The following is a 21,942-nucleotide window of genomic DNA, read 5'->3' on the forward strand; positions in this document are numbered from 1 at the left end:
CATGCACAGAAGAACATGTAAAATATTACAGGAACACAGGCGAGGAAGCGGTTAAATCTGCTTGGTGTAAGAGGGGGGTAAGAAGTGTTAAGGATAGTTAACAAGGGGAAGTGGCATTTAAACCAAGCCTACAAGGAATGGGAATCTGCCAGATACAACAGAGAGAAGGGCATTCAGGTGAAGGAAACAGTAAGTGTATAATCAAATTTGCACAATTAGGAAGATAGAGAATCCAAACCATTGCTAAGAATGCTTCAAAGAAAGGGCTCCTCTAATAAAAATATCAAGTTTCAGAGAAGGGATATTATTTGCTCCAGAGAATTGATTTTCTGGAATCTGTGAGATGAATCAGTCATCTTTTGTAGGCAAAATAATCTCAAATACAAGAATGATAAAGAAAATTAGCTTTATTTATGGAAATTAAAAAACTGATTGTAGTGTTAGATTTTGTCAAGTGTTTTCATTCTGAACAATTTACAAGAGTATTTATATACAAACATAATAAAATAGAGTACATCACATTGTTCTTTCTTGACTCAAAGTATTTTTTCTCAATTCTGAACATGCCCCTATCACTCCAGTTTGTAACTTTTAACAGGGAAATGCTATGTTGTGACATAGTGCTTGATTCATACATATAACACTGAAGTGGAAGGAGAGTCAATGATCATCAAGAGTTAAAAAATATTTTTTCAACCAATATGACTCTATCATTAGGTTTTTTTCTATATTAAAATATGTTTCATAAAAAAACATACTTGCATTTGTTGATGATCTAAATTTGTTGTTTTACATAAACCCATAGTTGACCTAAATATAGATGTGAATCTATATTAAACTCATTGATATGAATGTGTGTCATAAATGAAAATGAACAAAATTGTCAGGAAGAGAGGCAACAGAAAATCCTCTGAAAAATTAAGTGGAGATGCCCTATTCTATTAAAAATAAGTAAATTTCCCATTTCTTGAACCCAATATAAGCCAAACCAAAAGGTGATGAAAAGCCATGATATTTATAGACACCAGATCTTAAGTTACACTGTAGGGCTGTAGTTAACTTGTACTACTACATATTGTATAATTCTAAACCAAGTTTCCTAAATAGTTTTCCAATCATTTATGTTGTTTGAGAAATTCAAGAAAGTTTAATATAATTACTGAATAAGGCAGAATTTTCAATCAGCAATTGGGATACACTATAAATGCAGATAATTTATACTAGAGTCTAATCTGTATCTGTCAAAATATTAAGTATACCATAATGTGTATGGACTGTCAGAAGAAAACCATCTCATTTTTAAAGCAGTGGGCTGTTTAGTACGTTCAATTTTTTAGCACTTTCTTGAAATTCCTGGTGAGAGCTCTGTGGTTTTACTAAACTGAAAAACAAAAACGAAAAACCCACAAAAAATGTTAAGTTTGACATTACTTTGAAAAGTCACAGCTATTTAAGACAATCAACCAGATCTCCAAGTGCACTTGTGTCTAAAATGTCACTTTTGTCCCCAAAGAGAAGTAATCAACTATTTTATTAAGATGTTTACTATTAAAACAAAAAAAATCAGAGGAAATTGGTCTTTAATTGGATGCTTGCATTCTTTCCAGGGTTCTTGGTATGTTTAGATGTTGCTATCTTGACTTTGACACTTTCCTGATTGCCCTTGATAGCAGCCTCAAGGCGGGCTTTCAGGGCTGGAGAAGAAGCCATTACATTTTTAAAAACTGAAGAATACTGAGGCCCAATCTGCATGAGATGTTGCAAAGCAAAGTCATGTAAACTTTTCATTATGCAAGTTGCTGATCCCAGAGTATTATCATCCAAAAGGAAGGAAATGAGGATGGGCAGAAGACAGGCCACCAGCTGAGAACCTGGCAAGTAAATAAATGATATAAGTTCTGGGTTGAAGGGTGTAAATGTTCGTTATACAAAGTTGTAAACTCACTTGATCTGTTGATCTGTACACGTTTTTCCCCACTGAAGGGGGAAGAAAAATCCTTCTAATCTCTCAAATTAACACTCGATAATATCAATACTGGGAATTAACCACTGACCTTTAATGTGGAAAAATAATGTTAAGTGACCAACGGAATGTTTTACATTAACATTAAGTTTCTGATTTGGGACAGGTTTTTATTTAGTATGAATTTAGTGATGACACTTACGGTGCTGTTCTTCAGCAATGGCTACAAGTGCTTCCAAGACCTTTATGCCTTCTTGAAAGACCTGAAGCTCAGTAGTGTCTTCTGGCTTTCTCTGGTCTATTTCTTGCAATTTTTCCACAATCGAGGATACTAAAGAGTAAATATATGGGTAGGAAACAGCTGGATTTGGATATTGAAAAATAGAAAGTAGGAGCTGATAGGTCTTGATTTGTACCTAATCAGGGAAGAGACAAAAATAATATAAACTGTAAATATAAATTTACGTTTATATTAACATGCAGATTGTAATGTAATTTTTATAAAAAGAGAATTAAAAACTGTGAATTAAAAACTTTTTTAGATAAATCTCTTAAAAAAGGCGTTTAAATTTCTTGTTAAGTTTATGTATTTATTTTGAGAGGCGAAAGAGCCCATGCAGATGAGTGGGGGAGAGGCAGAGAGAAAGGGAGAGAGAATCCCAAGCAGGCCCTGTGCTGTCAGTGCAGAGCCTGAGTCGAAATCAGGCACTCCCATTGAAATTTCTTTTATTTTTTAATTATTTTTTTAATGTTGGTTTATTTTTGAGAGAGAGACAGAGTGTGAGTGGGGGAGGAGTAGAGCGAGAGGGAGACACAAAATCCAAAGCAGGCTCCAGGCTCTGAGCTGTCAGCACAGAGCCTGACACGGGGCTTGAACTCACAAACCGTGAGATGATGACCTGAGCCGAAGTTGGATGCTCACCGACTGAGCCACCCAGTTGCCCCAAAATTTATTTCTTAATTTATCTTTAATTTTGGAAGTCCAAGTGCTAACAGGTATTATAAGTGGGACAACAGGCCCAAAACGGAGTCACCTGGGAGAAGTCCATGTCACCAAACCAAGACTCAGTACCTAACTTAATTATAGTTTCAACCTCTCCCAGTATTGGAATCTTAAACCAGTCAAACCATAATTACCTGGTCAGCACTAGTGAAGTAATCTGCCTGACAGACCCCGGATAACCCCTCACCCAAGGAAGGTGGCTTTGCCTAAAACAATCCACTATTTGCTATTAACTTCCTCATCCCTCCCCATTCCGTCTAGAAATCTTTGATTTTATCCAGCTCTTCAAAGCTCTTTTCAATTTGGATTCATTTCATGAATCGTTGAATAAAGCCAGTAAGATCTTTAAAATTTACTCAACTGAGGGGCACCTGGGTGGCTCAGTTAACCATCCGACTTTGGCTGAGGTCATCATCTCACAGTTTGTGGGTTCGAGCCCCACACTGGGCTCTCTGTTCTCTGTGTGGTGCCCGCTTCGCATCCTCTGTCCCCCTCTTTTTCTGTACCTCCCCTGCTCATGCTCTCTCCCAAAAATAAACAAACATTTAAAAAAATTTACTTAGTTGAATTTTGTTTCTTGACAGATTTGGGGCAATGTGGTGCCAAGGAAACTTCTGAAGGTTTCAGGGACAAGGAGAAACACAGGTTGGACTGGTGGTTCAGTCTGCAGTCACCATTTGTTGGGGTCTTCTGGTTCCGCTCCTTCCCCAGCCCTCATTTCCACACTGGGAATTGATGGTGATGCACGCAAGGGCTTCTACTGGCCAGTCCACAGTAACATCAGTTTTGTTACTCCTGGTGTGTTAATGTGCACATGAAGTAAAGGCTACTGCAGATGGAAATCTAGGAAGCCAAAAAACTGCAAAATTGGTAGGCACAGGTGGAGTACATAAAAGTTGTCAGAGTGTTTGCTACCTGACTCTAAGACTCCTGTGTAGGATAAATTGATCATGGAGTGGGTTAGACAGACACAGGTTACCCACCAACCTCAAGAAAATTTCTTTGCAGCAAAGTACACTGTAAAACACCACACAATCCCCAACTCAGCAGCACATCCTTCATAGGTATTAGTTTGGCTCTGAGAGACCCAAAGACTTCAAAGAAATGGGATCCTTAAATTCCAAAAAGTTAAGCACTGCACCTTCTGGCACACCTGCTTATGTCTAACAACTATTGTCTCTGTAGCCATAAAGACCTACAAAAATGGCAAAATCTTACTAAAGGCAACCTAGAATTACAATGGCCATTATGGAGAAAGTGCTAATTAGACAAGGTCATTTATGTAAGACATGCACTTAAAAGCAAGGGTTCCCAAATTCAAAAAGGATGGGATACCAATTTTAACTGTTAAGCAGAAGCTTCCAAAAGGCTTCAAGATTCCAAAATAACTTCACTGAAAGTTTCATTGCAAAAAGCAAATAAAAAATTAAAGACACAAAAGGTATGTAAAACAACACCTCCTGCACTGCCGCCCCCTGGGTGCCCGTCATCAAAACCCTGGCACAGAAATTGAGGTCTCGTTTCTAATTAATTAACTGCGATACTGGAAAAAAGATTGTTCTCAACAGTTTTGTGCAAATCCTTCAACACTAATTTGAATGTCCCCATATGGGCCCCATATGGGCCCCTCCCAGAGCTGACGAGATTCTGAGGGAATTTCTGGTACACTGCTATGTTATTCTTTAAATAGACAAGGAAAATTGTCAAACAAAATTAAAATTGATGGAAACCTCACCACATCCTGGTAGATACTGAAGCTACACTGTCTAGGTAAATCCCATTCATGGCCTGCCATGGGATCCTGGCCAAACTGGTAGAAGCCAACTTAGGAGGATAATCCTTACCAGAATCCACTCTCCCAGATCTCTGCAGTAACCAGGAGAGAGAGGAATATAAAACATCTTTTGCACCCTCTTTGAGGATGCCTTTTGAATTCAAGGGGTTGTTCGATATGGCCAGGAATATTTACTATTTGTCCTAGCTAAAACCTTACATAGTATTTGAAATAACTTTTTTAAAAAGTAACTCTATGGTTAGAAGTTGGCCAAACCGGAAGCTGATTTTCAGAGCCTAATGAGAACATTTAAGGATTCCTTCCCTAAGCTAAAATGAAACTATGTGCCCACTAAAACATTCCAAAAACACACAACTCTAAATCTAAAACACAGGCATCTTTTGATTTCCATCTCATTTGAATATCTTCCAGATATAAGAAAGCAAACTGAAGATAATGTGGTTGGACAGGTGGGTCAAGCTATGAAGTCTTTTAAGTTGCAAATCAATTCTTTGAGGAATTAAAAGCAACCATCCTTACTTTACAAACCTTTGCAAAACTAGAAATGAGGCTCCAGAAACAATTCAAAATCTACCCATCCTTTTTATCAATCTAAAAACCTTCCCTTTTATAAGTATTGTAAAAATTCAGGCCAAAGGGAACAAAAGTCCTTTCTGGAAGAACTTGCATTCTTTGCAGTGCCTTTGAGATGTAAATAGTTTACCAGGTATTCTTTGGGAACTGTTACCTAGACCATCCCCAATTCCTAGGACTGAAGGAATAAAAAGGGAGAAAGGCTTTTAAAAAATATAAACTGCTATATAATGGAATATTAGCCATCAAAAAAATGAAATCTTGCTATCTGCAATGATGTGATGGAGCTAGAGAGTATTATGCTGAGCAAAACAAGTTAGAGAAAGACAAATATCATATGATTTCACTCATGTGAATTTAAGAAATACAAGCAAAGGGCAAAATAAAAGAGGGGGCAAACCAAGAAACCAACTCTTAAGTCTAGAGAACAAACTGATGGTTACCAGAGGTAAGGTGGGTGGGGGAAGGGCAAAATAAATGATGGGGATTAAGGAGTGCACTTATCATGGTGAGCACTGAGTAAGAATCGAGTTGCTATACCTTTCACCTGAAACTAATATAACATTGTATGTTAACTATACTGGAATTTAAATAAAAACTTAAAAAAATATATAAGCTGCTATAGAAAATCCCATGCCACAAATCTAGTCCACAGCTTCCATAAGATTATCTGTCAAGACAAATCTTAAATGTCTTTTCTACAAATATTAGTAAAGAAAACTTTAGCCATTTGAGCAGATAACCTTATTTTAGCGGGCAGAAACACAATGTGGACCCAACTGCTCTTTTTAAAAAATTTAAAAAAAATGTTTATTTATTACTGAGAGAGAGGAAGAGAGAGACAGGCAACACAAGAGGGTGAGTGTGTGTGTGGCGGGGGGGCGGAGAGGGGGGTGGTGGCAGAGAGGGAGACACAGAATCCGAAGCAGGCTCCAGGCTGTCAGCACAGAACCCAATGTGGGTCTTGAGCCCATGAACCGCAGAGATCACAACCTGAGCTAAAGTCCAGTGCTTAACTGACTGAGCCACCCAGGTGCCCCTTGGATCCAACTGCTCTTGAATCAACTAGTGAGTTTTGCATCATCATACCCATCTCATGGCTAACATTTTATTTTTTATTATTATTTTTTTAAATGTTCATTTATTTATTTTCAACGTTTTATTATTTATTTTTGGGACAGAGAGAGACAGAGCATGAACGGGGGAGGGGCAGAGAGAGAGGGAGACACAGAATCGGAAACAGGCTCCAGGCTCTGAGCCATCAGCCCAGAGCCTGACACGGGGCTCGAACTCACGGACCGCGAGATCGTGACCTGGCTGAAGTCGGACGCTTAACCGACTGCGCCACCCAGGCGCCCCTCATGGCTAACATTTTAAATGAAAGCTGTTTGCTTGGGAACATTTAAGGAGTGACCAGGCAGGGCTATCAGTTCTCCACTATTACTGATTCCAAACACCTGACGCCAGGACCCCTGGCTCCAGGGCATAAGGAACTTATTTAAGACACCTGAGCACTCAGTCCTTGTTTGACCAGTTCCTGGATGCCTGAGAGGACATATACACCAGACCACCATCCTCAGTAAAACTCCAGACTTCCTAGCAAAGATGAGAGTCATGTTCCTTTTTCTTTCTGAGTCTCCCAGATGGTTTGTATCTGCTCTGTCTTCAATAAATTCTCTTGCTTCCTTTAGGCTTGTGTTTTATTTCCATTATGCGCAAAGCCAAGTACCCTCTTTGCGGGCCCTGTGGCACCCCTTTGGGTCCTCTGACTTTGCCTGCTGACATCAGTCGGTCTACTTAAAAATGGTTTCTAAAAATCTTTTTGGTGGGGCGCCTGGGTGGCTCAGTCGGTTAAGTGACTGACTTCAGCTTAGGTCATGATCTCACAGTTTGTGAGTTCCAGCCCCGTGTTGACCCTGTGCTGACAGCTTGGAGCCTGCTTCAGATTCTGTCTCTGTCTCTCTGCTCCTCCCCAACTCGCTCTCTCTCTCTAAAAAATAAACATTAAAAATATTAAATAAATAATAAAAATAAAAATCTTTTTGGTAACTTGAAACCTTAAAAATTATACTGAGATAAGTTGAAAGAGATATCACTGAATATCTAGATCATTTCCAAATAAAATAAAAAACTGAAACAATTACTAAACATAGTTTTATCTATTTTTGGCTTATTACAAAGAAACTTAAGATAGGTGGGTCTATTAATAAACATGTTTGGTTCCCAGGGCACCTGAGCGGCTCAGTCGGTTAAGCATCTGACTCTTGGTTTCGACACGGGTCATGATCTCATGGTTTGTGGGTTTGAGCCCTGCATTGGGCTCTGCACTGGCAGCATGGAGCCTGCTTGGGATTCTCTCCCTCTCCCTATCCCTCTGCTTCTTCCCTGCTTATGCTCTGTCTCTCTCTCAAAATAAGTAAATAAACGTTTAAAAAAATCCAAATGTTTGGTTCTCCATGGAAAAATTTACTATGAGGAAGAGTATCTTTTGAGAAATTACAAAATGTATTCATAAATTTGTCAATCTGAAGAATGTTGGTGTAACAGTTCATAGTTATTCACTTAGTTTTCCATTAAAAATTAAGGTTTCCGAGGGTTAAAAATTTTAATATATGTAATTTAACTACTAGAAATAATTGTCAGCAAGCCCTCTATAGACCCCAATAGTTAAGACCAGAAATAGACAAGATTGCTTAACTCATATGCTAACTGAAACCCATTGTTCTTATTTCTTTTTGTATTTTCTTGATGCATTGATGAGAGACATTTTGCAATGATCTGAACACAATTGCCAGGCCAGAAAAGCCCTGATAGCAACGGCATGCCTAGAAGACCACATTTCAGTCCCTTCCCTGCCCACAATCATATGCTGAACATATACCAACCCCCACCCATGATCCTGTGCTGCCTGCCCTCTTGCATGTATCTCCCCATTCTTCCTCTATGAAACTCCAGGTGTCCATTTTGTTGGCAGAGAGGTAGTTGTTAAGGCTTGAGCCACCTCCCCTGGCTGCCAGCACCCAAAATAAAGTTCTGCCTTCCTCTTTTCCAAACTGCTGTCTCTTGAGTGATTGGCTTCTCTTGCAACTAGTTTATCTGAGTTTGGGAACAGTGTTGGCAAACCCAGACAGGAGCTATGCTTTCAATGTGTCCAACTGCCTTGGGACTCCCAGGAATGGAGCAGTTTGCTGAGGCAGCTCACAGGGCTTACCCATTTGTTTCCTGAGTTAGTGGCTGTGATGCATCGATCAATAATAGAATCATCTTTGTATACTAGGAAAGTAGGATGTGGGTTTTCAGTAAAAGAAACCATGAGAAATGCAGATGCAATTTTGCTGGGGGAAGAGAAAGTAATTCTGTCCTAAAGTGAGGCTGGTGATTTCAGAATGGGAAAGAAGAAAATCAGAGAATAAAATCCAAAGGTACAAAATAAAGTTGTAGAAAATTTGTGATAAGGGATCTTGGGAAAGGAATTTTATGCATGGTCAAGCTGCCTAAGATTGGAATAAATTTGTTTAAATAAAAAAAGGAAATGAGCTTTAATATTAAAAATACACTGTTACAAAATTAGAATTTGGTTTTCTCTCTATTAAAAGGACATAGTTTTCTTGGATTACTGGTCTGCTCTTGATAAGAGATTATAAAGGTTTTTCTTTGCCTTTTAAAATAATCTGCCTAGAAAACAAAGATTCTTTATTTTATCAAAATAATTCCCTGTGTTTCATATTTTCTTTATCAAGTCTTTGATTCCTTTTTTTGAAAAAAATTTTTTAACGTTTATTTATTTTTGAGACAGAGAGACAGAGCATGAACGGGGGAGGGTCAGAGAGAGAGGAAGACACAGAATCTGAAACAGGCTCCACGCTCTGAGCCATCAGCACAGAGCCTGACTCAGGGCTTGAACTCATGAACCTCGAGATCATGACCTGAGCTGACGTCAGATGCTTAACCGACTGAGCCACCCAGGCGCCCCATCAAGTCTTCGATTCCTTAAGAAAACAATCTTTCCTAGTAAAAGAACTAAGGTGTTTTTTTTTGTTTGTTTGTTTTTTTAAGACAAGTATGTAACTTTCTGTATTGCCTGTGAAATCTTTAACTGTCTTTCTGGTTAAATGGATAACCAAGTAATGTTTCACAGTGACCTACAGTCCTACTATTTGACCAAATATTTTAAAACCTTTTGATATTATTAGTAAACTTCTCCAAAATCTAATTCTAAATGAAATCTTTTGACTTGGAACCAACTCTGGGATTTTTCATATGGCTCCCAGAAAATCACAAAAGAAGTGTTCTTGCTCCTTATAAAAACAAAGCTGTTAAACTGATTAGGCTATTTGATATTAAATTATGTGAGAATCATTCTCAAAAGGAAATAATACTAAGTCTTCTTTATGTTGTATTTATGTAGGTATAGGTTATAAATGTTACAGAAAAAATGAAACTCCTGGAAATCTGACATGTCCTAATATTATGTTATTAGTCATAATTCCCATTATTACCTTAAAATATTGTGTGTCATAACCAATTTTCATGTCAGCTGCATTATAATGTACTGTCATCAGAGCTTTAACCATGGACATTTTTAAGTCTTCTATCATGTACAATTACTGTTTTACTCTGATGCTTTTGCAAATGTGGTACTCATGGAAAAGACCCTACCAACAACTGATGCCAATGCAGATTACAAGATGTTGAACTTTGGGTGTGTATTTCACAACTTAAGACGGTTCCCATGGACATCTGGTCCTGTGTAAATACTGGAGACCTTGAAATCAAAATGACTAGGAAGAGAAGTAGCAGACATCAAGGTAGATTGCTTCTATTCAAGATGTCAGATCAAGACTTCTCACTATAACTAAACATGAAATTCTCTCTTCTCTTTCTTCCTTTACTTTGGTACTAGTCTGGGGAAAGATAATGCCATCATCTGTACCTCCCAGGCCATTCTTAATAAACTACGATAGATTTCCTTAGAAGTTACTTACTGAGTCTGACTTTTATGGCCAGAAGATCCACTGCCTTGTTTTTACTCTTCTCTGATTATCACTATACTTGCCCAATTAGACACAAATGCCTATGCAAACTGTAGTATATTTATATCCATGTTCTTATGATTACCTAAATCACATCTGCCCCTAACTATGAAAAAGATTTCACCAACAGTACTCATCTGTGCAAGGCATTTAGAACAACTCTTTAGGGGCGTCTGGGTGGCGCAGTCGGTTAAGCGTCCGACTTCAGCCAGGTCACGATCTCGCGGTCCGTGAGTTCAAGCCCCGCGTCGGGCTCTGGGCTGATGGCTCAGAGCCTGGAGCCTGTATCCGATTCTGTGTCTCCCTCTCTCTCTGCCCCTCCCCCGTTCATGCTCTGTCTCTCTCTGTCCCAAAAATAAATAAACGTTGAAAAAAAAAAAAAATTTAGAACAACTCTTTATTTCAAACTAGATTTATGGAAAACCTAAGTGACCCCTGGCTTATACAGAAAATGCAATAATCCCTGCAAATGAAGCCATTAATAGTGCCACCTCGGTGAGAGTGGTTTATGCTCCCAACATGATTTATCTTGGTCTGTGGTGGTTATCATTCTCCTTGGGCCTGCAAATGTCTAGATGGCTGGCAATACCTAGGAAATGTCTCTTAGGCTATATGATTATTTATAAGCAAACCGAGACACCTCACTGCTCAACTCCCTGGAATTTACAACATTGAGTTAGACCTACAAGGAGGCAATAATAATTCAGAAGAAGGTCGTTCTTGATAATAGGATAGCCCTTTATTATTTTTTAGCTGAACAAGTTATCTGTGTTGTGGTCAATACCACTTGCTGTACCATGACTATGCTTCTGGGGAAGTTGAAACTCAGCTACATAAGATTTGTGAACAAGCCACACAACTTAAGAAACTGACTCCTGCAATGGGGTCTTCTGTGATTTAATGGATTTTAATTGGTTTGGGTCTTGGGGACTGTGGCTGCAAAGTGCACTCCAGATGCTGGGAAATATCCTGCTGATAGTAATCATTATAATAATCTCCCTGGGGGCTCATGGGTGGCTCAATTGGTTAAGTGTCTCTTGATTTTGACTCAGGTCATGATGTCATGATTTGTGAGATTAAGCCCCACGTCAGGCTCTGTGCTGACAGCATGGAGCCTGCTTGGAATTCTCTCTCTCTCTCTCTCTCTCTCTCTCTGTCTCTCTGTCTCTGTCTCTCTCTCCTTCTCTTTTTTGCCCCTCCTCAGCTCGCACTCTCTCTCTCTCTCTCCCCTAATAAATAAACATCAAAAAAAAAAAAAATCTTCCTGGTCCTGTTTTTCCTCAAAGGTTTTAAATGCATGCTCATAGCTGCTAACCACCGTGCAAATGATGTGCAAAACATCGGAAAAGGAACACAAAGAATGACCAACTTAAAAAATGTGAACCTGAAGTTGTGACTTGTGAATACCACACAGAGGATCAGCAAACCCTGCAAGAACTTCAGTGGTAGCTGGGAGGGTTGCTAATGCTTTCAACTTGGATCCCATCTCTCAGTTGCTGAGAGTATGATCAAAAGGGGGAAGATTGTTAAAAAAAAAAAGGAGACAATAGACCCAAAATGGAGTCACTTGTGCTAAAGCTCATGTGACCAAACCAAGACTTAATACTTAACTTAGTTACGGTCAATCTGGAATTACCTGGTCAGCACTAGTGAGGTAATCTGCTTGACAGACCCCTGCTGTCTCCCAAAGGAAGGTGACTTTGCCTGAAACAATCCATATTTTGCTAGTAACTTCCTTGTCCTAACCGCCTCCTGTCTGTAAGTCTTTCATTTTGTATGGCTCTTCAGAGCTCTTTTCTATCTGCCAAATGGGATGCTGCCCAATTTATGAAATGTTGAATAAAACAGTAAAGATCTTTACTATTTCTTCAGTTGAATTTTGTTTTTTTAACACAGGCATTCAAATTTGCATGCTAACAATGGCTATGACGGTTTGGAGTGAGAATACAGGCATATGGGTTACACAGTATAGCATAATTATGAGTGGCTAACTTTTTTTTTTTCTTCTCTACTTCCCATTTTCCTTCTCATATGCCCCTCTGTGATATAAGAAAAAAACAGAACCAAACACAGACACAAATGTGACAACTATTTTGGGGATTTCAGAAAACGTTCTAGGTAAAAATCACATATATCTAAATGTTCAAATGGCATGATCTTAAAGTTTTAAGCAACCATGTCTGGACCATATTAACTTTGTGTCATCACACAGCAGAACCACCCTTTGAGACTGCAACATAAAGCTCCTATGAAGCTGAGAGCAACAAATAGGACAGAACAAAAGATGACTATACATTGGGGTGCCTGGGTGCCTCAGCTGGGTAAATGACTGACTTTGGCTCAGGTTGGGATCTCATAGTCTGTGACTTTGAGCCCCATGTTGGGCTCTGTGCTGGCAGCTCGGAGTCTGGAGTCAGATTCTGTGTCTCCCTCTCTCTCTGCCCCTCCCCCCACTCATGTTCTGTTTCTCTCTCAAAAATGAATAAACATTAAAAAAAATTTTATAAAAAAAAAGATGACTATACATCAAATATGTAAATCATACTTTACCCAATTCACTATGACAGTATTTGAATGATTATTTTTTCCTGAGAGAAAATTTGGTTCTTGTATTTCAGGAGTCAATGAATTTGTGCCACAAACTCATTTTGCAGTGCATAAAGGAATAGGAAGTTAATGTAGCAAATGAAGGGGTCATAAAAGAATGAGATTAACTTGAGCGTACTGCTTTGGGGAGGGTCTCATACTTCATATAAAGAATACTTCATATTCTTGAAGGTATGTGAAGTCTTTCTTTTTTAGGAAATCCACTATAATAAGCTACAAAGTATCTTACTTTGTAAGATGTCCCTTATAATTTCTAAAGATGTATCAACTTTAAGATGCCTCTATTTCAAATTAATTTTTTAAAAAAACATTTCCTTTATCTTTCTCCAACTACACTGTATCCTTGGGGCCAAATAATAAGACCATTATTATTTGGCTTTGTCACCCCAAGAATAAGGAATTACTCCACACCTACAAATAAAAAAATTAGCCTGGTACTTCTTGTTGGAGCCAACAAAATCACAAAGAAAAGTTCTGCAAAAGCCTAAACATATTCCTATTACAAACCTCTTTCTACTAAAGAGACTTACCACAGGATCTTTTATCTCAAGAGTAGCCTTAAATTTCTCAATACAACGCTTCTGAAGGCATGGGATGGTAGTAACTTCTGGACTGGTAGACAAAATAAATACTGTGATAGCAGTAAGGAGACTGATTTCATCAAGTTCTTGATGTGTTCCATCTACTAAAGAGAAATGATCTATCAGAAACATCCCAACATTGACAATTGACGTATTTATTGTTCTATATATCTGTGAAGATGCATCTAGTTTGACAGCCAACAATTTCTTTTGTGTACACAACAGTTACAGACAAACACTGATGGAATGATTTTAAGAATACTGGAAAATGTCATAGGTTTCAAAATGTGCACTGTAAGTAATTCTAGAGCCAAAATTTACGAAAGTGATTATATTCTTCACAAGTAGACATCTGTAAATACCATGTGTAGATTTACCAGGAATATACATTTATTAGTTGTGTGATCTTAGATATCTAACCCCATTTGTCGTTTTCTCATTTGTAAAATGGGAGTACTAATAGTACTTACATTTTATAAAGTTATGAGGAGTTATTCAAGTAAATCATTTAGAATAGCATGTTACACATATGCTCAACATGTGTTAGCTATTATCATTTTTGTTGTGAAGCAGATGAGAAATGAATGTACAATTGATTTTTCTTGGTTAAGAATAAGGTATTCATATTTTCATAATACAAATGTCAAGTTTAACTACCTCGTGCTTTGCTATATATATATAATTTCTTAACAGTACAGAAAAACCTAAAATTATTGCATGGGCCACATTCGAGGAAATTTTCTAGTAGATGTAATTTTCCTTCATTTCCCTCCATATTTGCCTTCATATTCTCATTCAATAATTTTAATGAGCCTGCTGTGAAAACTCAATGTTATTTGAAAAGGAAAAGGCATAGCAAATTTGAGTCACTAAATTGTGTAAGAATGGATTGCTACTTATGAAGAAATGATATACAGAGATAGAGATAATAGCTTTGCTAACATTCATTCAGTAGTTAAGAAACATTCACTATGTGCCAGTACTCTTTCTGGCACTGAGAATACAATTCACACAGAAGATATACTGTGTACCAGAAAGTAAATGAAGAATTTAATTTCAGTTCATCACAAAGTCTATGAATATAAAAAATTCATTAAAAGATAAAAGAAAGCAACCCAGGAATTGCTACATTGGGTGGTCAGAGAGAGCCCTGAGGAGATTAATATCTGAGCTAACACTTGAGAGACAGTAACAATGAAAGCAAAATATTATGGATGACTGGGATTTATTTTATAAAAATAATTTGAGTAATATCAAGGTAAAAAAGTACATGGGTCAACACTTAAAATTATGACAGCATCATTATAAGTACTTCATATATATTAAATGTTTAATCCATACAACAGCACCATGAGGTGGGTATTCTTATTTCTCCCATTTTATGGATGAGAGCCTGAGGAATAGAAATTAGTCATTTGCCCAAGCCACACAATTAGTAAGGCAGAAGGTCTGATTCCAGAGAGCATACTGTTAATCATGATGCTATACTGCTTCCCATAGAGTTGGCACTTTCAGTCATTCATGGCAACTTGAAACTACAACAGTAGTTTCAACAGTAGTAAACTAGTCTGTTTGGTAAAAATGTCTTTTTATTTTCAGTGAGATAAAGTTCTCCTGGGTTCCTCTTCCCATTTCTTCTAAATTCCTTTATTCCCCCACCCCTGCCCAAATTCCCTTATTCTCACCCTCTTTTACCTAGAATAAACACAAGATTGCCTTAGCATTAGCCCGATGGAGAGGCCTTTGTGGTACAGAAGCGAGGCTTCCTGCTAATAGCCAGCAAGAGGCTGAAGACTCTTTCCAAGAGCCATGAGTGAATCATCTTGGAAATGGATCCTCTAGCTACAGCCCTGGCCAACATCTTAACAGTAACCTCATGAGAGAGAACCACACCCCTATGCTGCTTCAAATTCCTGACCTATAAATTATCAGATAATAAATGTTGTTTTAAGCCACAATTTTTGGGCAATTCCTTACACAGAAAATGGTTAACCTGTGATCATCAGTTTCTGGTTTAATTTCTCTCAGTAGATAGTCTAAATCCTCACGGTCCTAACTGCATTCTCTGATAAAAAACAAAAAACCGTATGTGTGTGTGTGTGTGTGTGTGTGTGTGTGTGTGATGGAAGAGACAAGCTCATTGTTAACTCTCAACATAAAAACTTATACCTATTACTTCCTATCTATACCTCGTTTTCTTTCCTCAATTGGTAGAGGTTAATCCTTCTAAATGTGCTATGAATTTTATTTCTTCCTGCTTAGAAAGGAACATGGCTTCCTTCCCTAATATTTCTAACTCCAATCCCATCTCTACCTTCTTTTCTCCCACATATGCACAAATTCATGCTAGAGTTTCATCTTAAAAAAAAATTCCTTGATCTTGTATTGTCCTTGTCCTTCAGCTTTCTCTTCTTGTCAAGAGAAGTCTATACTCAATCCTTCCCCTTTTCTTACCTCCCGTTTACACCATATTTATACTGTTGACCACTCTCTCACCATTAAAACTCTTTTCTCTGGCTTCTGTGACTGCATTGTCCCCTGAATCTCTTCCCATTTTGCTCCATACACTCAATTTGGGTGATTTTATCCATTCCATAGGTTGCACTGACAACTCTCAAATGAAATACACATAGTCTAAATCATCTCTAGCTCAAATAACTTTCTCAAATTCCAGACCTCTACATATTTTGCTTCCCTGGATTATCCGATAGGTATTTCAAACTCAATTCGCTACATTCCCCTGAAAATGTTCACTTTGGAATTTCTGTTAACGCTCAGTCAACCCACCCTTTCAATTCCTGAATCAAATTATCAGTAAATTCTGTTAATACATGCTTAACGGTTCATTTTTCATTATTCTCTTTAACCTTACTGCTGCTGTCTTACCTCCAAGTATCTTGCTTTGTTTTCTACTGCTGCCACAGTGATTCTTCAGAAAGGCAAATCTTAACACTTTACTCTCCTCCTTAAAACCCTTTAGGGAGTCTACATGCATATTAAAAGCAGCCCAAATTACAAACCATGCAAACTCTCCATAAAACTGGCCCCATGTACCCTTCAGCCTCATCTCTTTACTAATCACTATTCATCACCCTCCTCTTTTCCCATAACCCCTCATTCTTTCTTTACTCTATACCTGCTGTCCCCAAACGTACCATACAATTTAGGACTACAGATAAAAATGTTGTGCCTGGAGCCCGTTTCTATGATGTCCATGTGGAAAATGCTTTCTAATCCTATAAGAAATTGCCTGAAAAGTCTCTTGGTAGGTATACAGGTGTACCACTGAGATCCCCTTCATGGCGGAAGGTGCTGCCCAGCCATGGGGAGTATGGTCAGCTAGCTCCTTCAGGGTTGGCCTCAAGCTAGAGTTGCCTTGACTGAGTTCACATCTTTCCTGGGGTAGCCCACATCTGAGGATAAAGTACAGGCCATTTCTGTCCTATGTGAGACACTCAAATGAGCAGGCAACCTGTAGAGCTCCCAACAAATCTGCTGAGCTTTGTTGGGGGCTTGCACTGGAGTCAGACTTCTTTGCCCAATGTTGCCTTCCCCTACTCCTTTCACACCTATCTACAGATGTTGTTCCTTAATAAACCTCTTGCTTCCCAAACTCCATCTCAGCCTGAGCTTCCAGAGAACCCTACCTGTTACACTCTGCCTGATTCACTCACATAGAGCTGATTACTCTAAGTTTTTATCAGTCTCTTTTTTACTGTACTTAGAAATGCAGTGATAATTAAGATATTACTGTTGCCTTCAAGGAGTACTTTGTGGTAGTAATCATACATGTTAATCATATGACAATTTGTAGGAACTAGACTCCACGAGACTCCCAACTTTGGGCACAAAGTAGGTGGTCAATAAATGCTGACCTCAACTGAAACTTTTATACCATATAAAATAGAGTATGGTGAATTGTGACATTTTATAAACAGAACAAGGAAGGCAGGGACAATCTGTAATATGTCTAAGGACTTTTTACAATCACCATGATGTCATGTTGAAAATGAAAACTGCACAACAATAACAGGGGTGAACCAAATTTTACAGATACTGAACATAATACTATCATTTATTGATATATGTCAGATAATAAGCAAGATGTTTTCCATGTATTATGTTACTGCTCTAACAATTTCCTGCAACACAATACCCTTATTCTGTTAATGAGAAAACTACAGCTCAGAGAAGTTGAGTAACTTGGCTAGTCAGTTAGCCAGTAAGTGGTGGAGTGAGGATATAAATCTGATTAGTCTTATTTTAGATTTACAATGTGTACTTACGCACTTTTGCCAGCTAGTTATGGATCATACTGTATCTGTAAATTAATTATTACATTTGAAGGTCTCTCACTATTAACTTAATATACAGGAGGCCAGTCATTTAACAGCATTAAAGAGTAAAGATACTAAAATGAGAACACATATGTTTCTGCTTATACATATTCTCTAAACACATTACACAGTGAATATGTGGTCTCCTCTAGGTGAGAATGCCAAACACCATCAGTTAAATAGCTTATTCTCAAAAAAAAAAAAAAAAAACCCAAAAAACACATTCCACTTGGTTTTTAAAGCAAACTGAACAACTACTTCCAAACAGCCTTAATTACCTGGATCCCAACAGTCAAGTACTGTTGTTAAAGCGCTACGGAGAAGATCAGTCCAAGCAGTGTGACTCTTTTCTGCTCTGGCCATGGGAGAGGACAATATTCCTTTCAGAGCCTGTAGGGAAGCTGCGACAGTTGAAGATAACTGGCCCCCAGGTAACTTCACAGCAGTTTCTCTGAGGACCCCAATTGTAAGGTACAATATAGTAGGGAGAACTGAGATGCTTCCTGTAAGATACATTTTTAAAAACACTCTGTGTTTCAGTCTATATATACAGTTCCTAAAAAGAAATCATCAATGAGTAAGGCACTGTCAAAGATTTCTAGCCTTTAAGACATTTTTCATAAAGGATTAAGACTGTTAAGATAATTTAGGTAAGGTTAAGATTTTTAAGACCGGATTACATTTTGGTTGTAATTGAAAATGTTATTTAAATTGTGTCACAGTTTCATCATCGTTTGCTGTCTTACTTGGTGGTTGACAAATGGTGAATTTATTTTTATTTTTTAGTGTGATAAAATACAGATAACATAAAATTTATAATTTTAACCATTTTAAAGTGTACAATTCAGTGGCATTAAGTACATTCACAATGTTGTGCAACAACCGCTAGTATCCACCTGAATTTATTTTATACTAAACTCTTTTTTTTAAGGAACTCAGTACAAATTATTAAACATTTCATGGTCACTAAAGAGTTAAACAGTTAGTTATGTTTAAAATGAGATTAAAATTAGAATGGTAAATTTTATGTTTCTAGAGGCTACTCAACAGAACTCTTATGGTGTATTTTTATCCCATATCTTCTATTAGTCACTTTTGCTGCCACTCTTGGGGCAAAGCAGTATGTGAGAATAAGGAATATAGGTTTTAATTCAAATTGAAACTAAATATCATGTTAAAAATACGATAGCACATAAATTGATCAAGACATGTTTAAGCAAAAAAAATGCTTACCAATTAAGAAATCTATTAAGTACTAAGTATGTATTATGTACTAAATTTCCTGAAGGATACAGTATTTCATTGGAAGCAAAACATATTTGTTTGTATATAAGTTTTTCTTTATACGTAATAACCAATTATATATAATGTCTCTATATGATACATAAAACCTATCTACATACAGAAGCAACATTATACACACACATATACACGTATGAAAATGCAAAACTCATTACGAGCTGGAGTTTTTAAGGAAGGATTTACAGGTGACATAGGCCTGGAAATGAACTTCAAAGGAAGGCAAATTATAAAAAAGGGGAGAAGGGATGGGCCTCTTCAGATCATGGACAATAGCACAATGGTGAGGAGCATGAAGGAATCAGGAAGAGACAATGATTCAGCAGAGCCCTATGGAGCCTTAAATGCTACATTAAAAGTATGGACTTGATTTTGAACTGATGACAAATTTCTGTCATTGAGACAGGAAAATCTGTTATGTATTTTTTACCAAAAAAAAAAAAAAAAAAAAAAAAAAGCCTAAGAGCTAATCATTGCCACTCACAGGTTAAAAATATTGTCAACCAAAGAAGAGCATTACCTGTCTAAAGTCCATGCTATCTCTATATTTACCTTCACCCTTTTAGTAAAACAAATTATGAGAATGCATTGTTAATCTTAGAGGATTAAAAACATTACCAACCAAACCTTTGGGTCGGCATTTGTTTAATGAGAAAAGGACTGGCGACCTTATCTCCTTTATTTATTAATACCATTTCTCTCCTTCCAGGTCAAAAAAAGCAATACATCCCACAGCATACCTTCAGGAGAGCACACTGCAGGGAGTTCCGAGAGGATAACTAATGCTGCTGACACCAATCTGCTTCCATCTTCTGACAGCACCTGTGGCTTGGTAGCTTTTACTCCTGGGCTACCTGTTAATTTAGGATTTAATTCTGGAAGCTGTCTAACTAGAATGCATACACACAATTCCAGGGTTGCAAAAACCAAAGATTTCCCAGGCACAAGTCCTCCTGTGTCCTTTCCCTCTCCAAACTCTGGCAGGGTTTCCTTTTCAGCAGCCCCATCATCAACTAAAACACAGAAAAAACAAGTGTTGAATAATCACTCTGTGTTTGCTTTGCTTTGGGTTGATGGCAATTTCATTTCTGCTGTAGGTAAAACATTTAAATGGCTAAAGTCTTGGGTGTTAAAGACTGAAAGAGAAGGTTACAGAGGTAAAAGGAGTTGTCTTTATTATGGCTTCTTACTGCAGAGGATCAAAAAAATTCTGTGTAACCCTCTCAGCCTTAAAACATTGTCTGGTTAACACCTTGCTGTTATGTGAACCTGACAGGTCCAGGTCCAGCTCCAGTGCCGACCAGCCCAGAACTGCCTGACTCTGGGGCTCCTTCTGAATGACAGAATAAGTCCTTGTGTTTTAGATCCATTCTTAGATTGAGTTTTCTGTTTTATGTAGTCAAATGTAATATCAAATGATAAACTCATCAATACCAAATTAGACTTATAAACAAACAATTTAATTACTTTGCAAAAAGTCAGTCATTAAAAAATTGTCAGTAGTTACGGGGCACCTGGCTGGCTCAAGAGGAAGAACAAGTGACTCTTGATCTTGGGGTCGTGAGTTTGAGCCCCAATGCTGGGTGTAGACATTACTTAAATAAGTAACTTAAAAAAAAAAAAAATTGTCACGGGCACCAGGGTGGCTCAGTCGGTTAAGCATCTGACTTGATTTTGGCTCAGGTCATGACCTCACGGTTCTTGAGACAGAGCCCTGTGTCAGGTGCTGCACTAACAGTGCAGAGCCTGCTTGGGATTCTTTCTCTCCCTCCCTCTCTCTCTCTCTACCTCCTCTGCTCATGCTCTCTCACACACACTCTCAAAGAAATAAACATTAAAAAAAAATTGTCAGTAGTTCTTCTGTGTACATTGGTAAACACAGCTAAAGTAAGTACTTAATATAAGGGATATTTTCTCCCCTTCCAGTATTTTGTTAAAATTCTCATTTTCCCCAGGAATAGTGGTTTGGCTACTGACAATACCCAAGCTAACATGTAGAGGTGAATGAAAAGACTTAAAGTTATACCTAGAGAGGTTTTACTTGTACTACACACAACATATTATCAGAACAACACAGACTTATGAAGACTTTAAGACATAATGCTGATTTGATTATAGTAATATGGTTAATCTGGCATTATGGGTTAACATTCACCTTCTGCACTTCGTCTTTTCTCCTTGACATGTTCTTGAGCTGCACAGATAATCTGTCTTACCACTTCAAGTGAAGCCAACTGAATAGAAGGTGATTCTCGGGTCAAAATTACTCGATGTAGTACATTCAACAACTCGATGCCCAAGTCCTATCACAGAAAACATTTAGGGGAAACTGTAGTGGAAATCACATACTTTCTTTTTTAAAAATACCAATGTTAAATGCCATGAAAACATTGAAAAAGAGAATATAACAAATTGTTCACAAAGAATAAAGGTGTAGGTACAATAAAGTTAAGTAATACTTGTTCTACTTTAAACCAACTCCAGATTGGTTTTTGTCCAATCTTGCAGGACATGGCACTATGACAAAAGATCATTTTTACACAGGTCCTAAAGTGGGAACATGGAAAGGGAAACCTCCAAAACAAGATGAGAAATGTGACTAAAAGAATTCAAGCACTGCCATCTAGATTTCCAGACCTATACTGAGATTTTCTAGTAATAGCAACAAAGAATGATGGAGAAGGATGACATTAAAAGTGATAAGTTAATAAGCATACAATGGACATCTTTCTCAAGAATAAAATACACTGG

At 37.7% G+C, this 21,942-nt stretch overlaps 1 protein-coding gene across 11 annotated transcripts in view; it reads right to left on the reverse strand.

The window, feature by feature from the left end:
• Positions 1-389: 389 nt before the first annotated feature.
• The window catches only part of HEATR5A (HEAT repeat containing 5A), a 120,730-nt gene continuing 99,177 nt past the window's right edge, over positions 390-21,942 (reverse strand). For 7 of the 11 annotated variants that reach the window (XM_045450624.1, XM_045450629.1, XM_045450626.1 and 4 more), the window contains 6 exons: positions 21,347-21,494; positions 19,932-20,204; positions 18,171-18,395; positions 13,505-13,659; positions 2,166-2,379; positions 390-1,871 (listed from right to left, as the gene is read on the reverse strand). In XM_045450624.1, coding sequence (XP_045306580.1) covers positions 1,564-1,871; positions 2,166-2,379; positions 13,505-13,659; positions 18,171-18,395; positions 19,932-20,204; positions 21,347-21,494 — 1,323 coding nt within the window. In that variant the 3' untranslated portion in view covers positions 390-1,563. The remainder of the gene's footprint in view (positions 1,872-2,165; positions 2,380-13,504; positions 13,660-18,170; positions 18,396-19,931; positions 20,205-21,346; positions 21,495-21,942) is intronic. The other 4 variants (XM_045450632.1, XM_045450631.1, XM_045450625.1 and 1 more) reach the window with 1 other exon arrangement.

Source organism: Leopardus geoffroyi, chromosome B3 (genome assembly GCF_018350155.1).
Source record: "Leopardus geoffroyi isolate Oge1 chromosome B3, O.geoffroyi_Oge1_pat1.0, whole genome shotgun sequence".
In the NCBI taxonomy this organism is placed as follows: domain Eukaryota; kingdom Metazoa; phylum Chordata; class Mammalia; order Carnivora; family Felidae; genus Leopardus; species Leopardus geoffroyi.